Source organism: Limulus polyphemus, unplaced genomic scaffold (assembly GCF_000517525.1).
Source record: "Limulus polyphemus unplaced genomic scaffold, Limulus_polyphemus-2.1.2 Scaffold1968, whole genome shotgun sequence".
Taxonomy (NCBI): Eukaryota; Metazoa; Arthropoda; class Merostomata; order Xiphosura; family Limulidae; genus Limulus; species Limulus polyphemus.
The window spans coordinates 50,436-58,523 of NW_013667578.1; the positions used below are offsets into that span (position 1 = coordinate 50,436).

Genomic DNA, 8,088 nt, shown 5'->3' on the forward strand with positions numbered 1-8,088 from the left:
ATACAAATTAGGAACTCAAATTACCGATATTTACAAGCTAGAATATAAAATAAGAACCTCATATCTTTTCTATTTGCTGAGATAACACTCATGTATTGAATCAAAACAGTGGCCCCACTCACCTTTTTCCATTTTTGAAAATGGTCCCTTATATACACTTACTTCAATATATGATGTGAATAACCAATCTAAAGCTCAGAATGTCCCCTTAGTGACTTTTTCAACCATTTTAACGTGTTTTGATGCCATCTCTTTCTTTCAAACTTAGATTTCAAGGAAGTAGGTTGTGTCTTTAGTCTGCTCGAAATTTCATATTTTTTTAGACTGAAATGAAGCTTAGTTACAAAGCTTGATTTATTATAGTGGAATTCTGTGGTATCAATATAGAAATTTATGCTTTTTTGGTTATTCAGATGTATATATAAAACCTAAAAACTATGTGCAAATTTTAAAAGGCTTAGCAATCTATGTCAAGCAGCAACCGAGTACAAAGGTCGTAACTAGAGGAGATAATTTTTTGCTTTGCTTCTTTATTTACTGTTCTATGTTTTATGAAAAATAAGTAAGAAGTTATTTCTAAATAGTAATAATCTATATACACATATAACATATAATAATGGAAATCTGACTATATTTCACAAAATAATAGTCTACCAAAACACAACCAAGACAGATCACTTTGTAAAAACTAAAGGTCAGTTTTATATTATTGTGCTGCTTCATTGTAACTTCTGTACTGTTCACCAGGCATGGCTGAAAGGTCAATATAATAAAAATAATGAATATATATAAATGTATGATGTTATGAGATTTATGCTATTTAATCTAAATGATTTCATTTTATAATTTGTTCTCATTCTAGAATGAAGAGGCATAATTTATATTTATTTCCTAATTTTTTATGGTTACAAGATCGGTTAAATCTACTGAACCCTTACAGAGATTTGTTAGTGAAAATAACAGATAAAATATAAAGTTTTTTCTTGAGAAATGTTTGATAACTATCTGGACATTATAAAGATTTTGGAGATGAAATTTGAAAAGTTTCTGATGCTAAAAAGTAATTTTAATCTTAAAATGTAAATTACTTTGCATTTTGGATAGGCAACATGCAAAAAGAAGAAAAAGGCATGAGAAAAACATTGCTTAACAAACCTTAAGACTTAAAAAAAAATTGATATTTTGCATATGAAAGCATTGTAATGTTTACTGATAATCTGCCAAATTTTGTTTACATATGCTTGCTAATTTAAAAGTTATAGCATGAAAACTATAATGAGCACAAAATGGTCACAAAGTCCATCCCCCTGGACCGAGCTCTTACTGAAAGAGTTAATTTAACTTTTTCTCTTAATCAGATTAAGAGATTTTGGGATATGTATTCCAGAGTCAACAATACACTTTCTTTGGCAACACTATTCTCCATCATTATTAACCTAGTGTTCAGGCTTTGATAATTAATTTTTAATTTTGTCATTATGAAGCTCAAAAAGGCCTATGCATCATGGACATACTAGACCTCCTTTAAAGAAAAGATTTTGTGAATCAGATTGACTATGAAATCACATATCTATGTTTTTGAAACCACCCAAGATCCTGACATTCAAGAGTCATTTTTTACTGTTTTGATGGTGACTGGAGGCACTCTGATAGTGATGTTACTGCCTTTATACACCAGGCTGGTTCCATTCTAATCTCAGATCCAGAATTCTTGATTCTGTTGCTTCAGCTGAGCCTGCCTCATTTTTTGACAGTTTTGTCCTGCTGTTCTCACCACCTACTTTTTCTTGTGGATTTTTACTTGCAAATGGGGAACAGGTAACCCTACTTTCAGCCTTTCCTGCATTGTTTACACAGGTATGAGGTTTTTTTTTCTCTTCCTCCAGTTGTTTTTTGCTGAATTTCAGGCTTCATTACAGCATTAGCCTTCTTCTGACTATCTTCTTGCCTCCACCCCTCAATCTGATCTTTGTTTGCATACCAATGCCTTATTATCCTGACTTCATACTGAATCATGATTGCTTCAGCCTCCCAGACCTGGAGAATCTTATTCTGTAGATATGGTCCTGGTTTTAATTCTTTCCTTGACCTTCAGTGCTTTGAGTCTCTTCTTCTAGTTTGGGGATCTTCTCAGTTTTATTCTTTGTTTCTCACTTGCTTGGATACATTTTCAGGTAAGGAAAAATGTAACACTGACAGATGTTAAGTATAGCTACATCTTGTCCTAAAAAATTAACTTAAACTCAATGCCAAAATTTGGATCAGTTCTATCAAAATTGACAAATATAAAACATAACTTGGCAGAAGGTTTGTATTAGAGATATCAAGTGCTTAACATTGAGCTTAAACATACAGGTATGATTGTTTGGAAATATGTTGTTTTCTGTTTTTTGAAACTGTATAAATTTGTTTAGTGATTTATTTTCTAGAGCTTAATGAGCACTTCCTTGCTTTCAGTTGTAACTTATTATAAATGTTATTCTTTATATTTATGTAAAAAAATCTGAAAATAAGATATGTATTTGTTCATAATGAATGTAGATGAAATAGGTAGTATTTTTGTTAAACTAATATTGATGTCAGAGGGAAATTTCTATTAAAAATTTTAAACTGGTAACCTTGATTTCTCTGTAATCTATGTATTAGTGTTGTTCTTATGATCTTAATGCTAATTGTTTTGTACAGGTTCACCCAGAAGGCAAATTTGTGGTGGATATAGATAAGAATATAGACATCAGTGATGTTACGCCAAATTGTAGGGTAGCTCTCCGCAATGACAGCTACACACTTCATAAGATTTTACCAAACAAGGTAACAAAATTCCAAGATAAGATATTTTTAAACACAGATAGACACCTTGGTTAAAACAGGAATCCTGTACCCTTCATCTGAGTTTGTCTTGTATGATTAAAGTATTATGCAAAAGTTAACTTTAATGTTAGTGTGGGTCAAAAATATCTAAACTGTTTATGTGCAATGTGAAGTAGTATTATTGAAAAAGCAGTGCTATCTTTTGTTTAGTGTTGGATGGTGATGTAAGAGTTCATAAACATCTAGCTTGGGATTGACATTTCTTATCCATCTACACAAAACTTAATTGGAACCAATTATCTTCATCCATTTTTCATGTTCATATAAAACTCTTTGGAAATAAAAGGGCAGATTCTTGTATATTTGTTATACTTCTATACAAAGCTTCTAATATGAAAAGTACTGGTAATTGTTCATGTGTTATTCCTATGTACAAAGTTTCTGATATAAAAGGACTAATGCTTGTGCATGTTATTCTTATGTGAAAAGCTTTGATATAAAAGGACTGGTGCTTGTGCATCTTATCCTTTATACAAAGCTTTTGATATAAAAGGACTGATGCTTATACATGTTATTTTTATGTACAAAGCTTTCAGTTTAAAACGACTGATGCTTGTGCATGTTATTCTTATGTACAAAGCTTATGATATAAAAGGGTTTATGCTTGTGCATTTGTTATTGCTATCTACAGAACCTTTGGTACAAGAGGGTGTATGCTTGTACATATGTTATTGCTATCTACAGAACCTTTGGTACAAGAGGGTGTATGCTTGTACATATGTTATTGCTATGCACAAAACTTCTGATATAAGGGAACCTAACCCTTTTAGTACAGCTCTGGTTCTTTTGTTTATGTCACAATTTTTTTAGTTACATTCAAAATTTAATTAAATCAATTATTATCAATGTATGTCAATAAAATTAAGCATCATAACGTAGTTTATAATTCAAATTGTTGTATTACATAAGTTTTAATTTCTTAATTTCAAAGGAAAATTAAAAAAAAATCTCAATCTTCACTTTAATTGTCACATGACATGTGAGTACTCTCAGTTCTCCACCTTTTAGTTTGTATAACTTCAGTATTATAACATCTACATTGTCAAATTAGCATAAGCACAATCTAGAGATAATTACAAAGTCAAATGCAGTTTCAGAATCCTACTTTCTCTAATTGCTGATGATTTCATAAATTTTCCCAACCCATGACAGATCCTGCCCATCTGTCATTAACTTTCAAGCAAATAATTTTGTTAATTTTTAAATAGTGAAAAAAAAAAAATTAACACACCATTGAACTCCACAGTCAAAAATTTGTATATTTGCCCTTGCAATTTGGATTATGTATTTCATAATTAATGAAAAAGAGATAATAATTGTGCATGTAAATTGACCTTTCACACCACGCGACTGTCTCAATCGAACAATGCTAACAAAATATTGCTTTACCTGGTAATCTGAGACATTGCATGAAACTTGTGACAAGGTGAGATAAAATGTAGCCTTAATAAAATACTTATCTTTAAAACCCACATGCATGAATTTATATTATATTGATAAATGAAATGAAAACTGTCAAATGTTAAAAATTAATTATGAACATGTATATTTACCTATTAAAGTGAAGGAGATATTTTGTATTCAATTGGTTTTATGATTGACATAAAGTAAATTGTTGTTCCAATTCATCATTTTTTTGACATGCTGTCAGTTGGATTTGGACAGACATAGATATATATATATATATATATATACACATCAGTTTTAAATTATGTAATACAGACTACTTGTATGGCTTTGTTTATTCAAGTTTTTCCTTGTGCAGGAATCTGTTCATGTATTCTCATTGTGATGTGTTTCTTTTTGAGAATGAATAAACTTTACATTGTACAAGCCAGATTATAAAACCATAAAAGTAAAATAAAGTATGCTAAAAGGGAAACAGTTGAAATTGTTTGTTTTATTTAATAACTTGCAAAATTTAATTTTACTGTACATTGATGATTAGCTACAGTTAATGTCAGGGTAAAGAAAATAATAGATAAAATATGAGGGTTTACCTTAAAAACTTAATAATCACTTAGGAGTCAAATTTGATGACGAGGAACCCACTTTGAGACTAATAATGGTAGGAGACTGCTTGAATGAGTAATGAAGAAAAACTTTAATATAAGTTTAACACAACAGCAAATGTACAACGTTTCGACAAAGGTTTGTCATCATCAGGTACAAGTAATTTACACTGACACGGATATATATGTACATATATATATATATATATATATATATACAGTATTGAACAAAGAAGTCACATGACTGGATACTGTTGCAAAACTTAGAAGAGGTATCTAGTATTTTGTCCAAATGTGGATAATTCTTGAGCTGGTTTCAGGAACAGTACATTACACTGCAGTTTACCCTTTGTTCCTGAAACCAGCTCAAGAATTATCCACAAAACTAGCCATTAAACACAATATTCCTGTCAACGTCAAATTCTCACAAAAAGTCAGCCCTAAATTAAAATCATTACTAAACAAAAATTATTTATAATCACACAATACCAACGTCATTTACAAAATAACATGCAATAACTGCCCAGAATTCTACATCGGAGAAACCGGAATAAAATTGGAAACCAGATTAACAGAACACAATAAAAACTGCCCCATGTTTTTCACCATTGCAACTCAAAAAAAACATAGTATATCTATTAAAAACACAGTCATTTTACACAAAGAATCCAACATAAACAAATGAAAAATCAAGGAATCTATCTTAATTGAACAAAACAACCCTACTCTAAACCAACTCCCTGGGGTGCCAAGACATCTCTTTTAAGTCTTGCAACAGTATCCGGTCATGTGACCTCTTGTACCTGATGATGACAAAATCTTGTCGAAGCGTTGTACATTTGCTGTTGTGTTAAACTTATATTAAAGTATTTCTTCATTACCAACTCAAGCCGTCTCCAACCATTATTAATCACTTAGGAGGTTTTAGAGGTTATGCAAATGAAATGTAAAAATTATGAAATGGAAAGATGTATTTTTTTATTCTTAGCATGAAAATCACCATGTTCTCAGATCTTCTCTGTAAAGGTTTCAAAAGTTCATAGACAAATTTCTACTATAAATAGTTTAGCAAAAATCTGTTTTTTCTTTTTTGTGTACAATTATCAATAATCTTTACTAAAAGTTGGCCAAGTTTTGTAAAGATACACTTAATAAATTGAAAATTCTAGCAGATATATAACTTAATGATTTTTCAAGGTCGTGTAAAATGACCTACTCATCAAGAAAGGGTTAATTCTTGTGTGTTTGTTAGTCATATATACAAAGCTTCTGATATGAAAGGACTTCAGTGATTGTGCATTTATACTTTTATATATATAGCTTCTGATAGAACTAATGCTTGTGCACTTGTTATTCTTATATAAAAGGACTTATGCTTCTGCATTTGTTATTCCTTTATACAGAGCTTCTTATTTAAAGGGAATGAGGCTTGTGCATTTGTTTTTATACGCAAAGCTTTAGATATAAAAGGATTTTGATGTTTGTGTATTTCTTATACAGTTAATTTCTGATACAAAAGGACTTTGATGCTTGTACATTTGTTATTTCTGTATACAAATTTTTTAATATAAGAATATATGTATTCATCTTTTTCCTATTTTTGTATAAAGCATCTAAAGTAAAATGACTGATATTCCTCCTTTTCTTATCATTATACACAAAGTTATAAAACTTTTGAAGTCAAAGGACTTTACTCCATTTGCAATTGCTGTTTTATATTTTTAACCTTGTTTTTATCAAGTCAATTTTGATTTAACCTACTGATTACGTTTTTGAATAGATATTTATTTTTTGCTTGTTTATAAATGCAATATTTTTTCTGAATCTTGATTCTCATTGATATCTATCAGAAAAATGTATGTGTTCAAGATGACCTTCAAGATAAAAACATTTAAAGTTAATTTTGAAGGTAATTTGAAAAGTTAAGTATTGATCTATCAGGCATACTAAGTGTTTTCCTACTTTCACAACAGGTGGATCCCTTGGTCAGTCTTATGATGGTAGAAAAAGTTCCTGATTCAACATATGAGATGGTTGGTGGATTAGACAAACAAATCAAAGAAATCAAAGAAGTAATAGAACTCCCAGTCAAACATCCAGAGTTATTTGAAGCTCTAGGAATTGCACAACCAAAGGTAAAGAAAACATGATACAATAACAGCTTTCTCTAGGTGAAACATAATATGAAAGTGATTACAGTGAGATGAACTAACATTCTACATTGATTTTTATATTGACCAAATGAAAATCAGTAAAAACTTTCTTTATATAACGTTGATATTGGTTACAGAAAATACAGCTTATTTCTCAATCCGAAGCTATTTAGGTTTTTCTCTTTCACTTTAGTAATAGCAAAGTTTTCCTGATATAAAATCTTCATAGAGATCTTAAATTTGAACTTTTGGTGTAACTGTTTCTTGGGCAAGAATATTTTAACACTGAAAGTTAAATATAGATGGTGTGCTAGAGAAACAGTTCTTGTTTTGTACATGTGTGTATAGATATGTATATAAAACACCAAACTCTATACTTCAATTTAGGGTGTACTACTTTATGGACCTCCTGGAACTGGTAAAACACTCTTGGCCCGTGCTGTTGCTCATCACACAGATTGTACATTTATTCGTGTCTCAGGTTCAGAACTGGTTCAGAAGTTCATTGGAGAAGGATCAAGAATGGTTAGGGAATTGTTTGTTATGGCCAGGTAGGATTTTATGTTTTGTTTGTTATGGTTAAATAGTCCTCAGTTATTGATAGCCAGATAGGATGTTACATTCATTTGTTTGTTATAGTCTAATAGGATTTTACTTTATTGTGTCTGTCATGTCCAGGAAATACTTTACATTGTTTTGTTTCTTATGGCCACTAACAATGGTCAGAAAGACTTTACATTTCATTTGTTATGGCCATTTAGTATTTTACATTATATTGTTTGTTATAGTTAAGATGAGCTTTGTTATGTTTGTTATTTCAGGTAGGATTTTAATTTATTTTATTCATTATTGTCTGGAATTGACGTACAGAAGTAAATTACACTATTCCATCATTCATCTGTAGATCAAATACAAGTCCTAGAGTACAACGTATAAGTAAGTGTATGTTCAACAAAAAGAAAATACGAGATTGATGTAACATATTAACTGGTGTGCAAGATAGGCAATATATGCAACAGGCAAGGCCTAGATCTAGATCTAAGTAAACATTA

At 30.3% G+C, this 8,088-nt stretch overlaps 1 protein-coding gene across 1 annotated transcript in view; it reads left to right on the forward strand.

The window, feature by feature from the left end:
• LOC106465511 (26S proteasome regulatory subunit 8) overlaps positions 1-8,088 on the forward strand; it is a 74,603-nt gene that overhangs the window by 42,370 nt on the left and 24,145 nt on the right. The window contains exons 5-7 of the mRNA XM_013925737.2: positions 2,686-2,811; positions 6,857-7,018; positions 7,424-7,587. Of these exons, the coding sequence (XP_013781191.1) occupies positions 2,686-2,811; positions 6,857-7,018; positions 7,424-7,587 (452 nt within the window). The remainder of the gene's footprint in view (positions 1-2,685; positions 2,812-6,856; positions 7,019-7,423; positions 7,588-8,088) is intronic.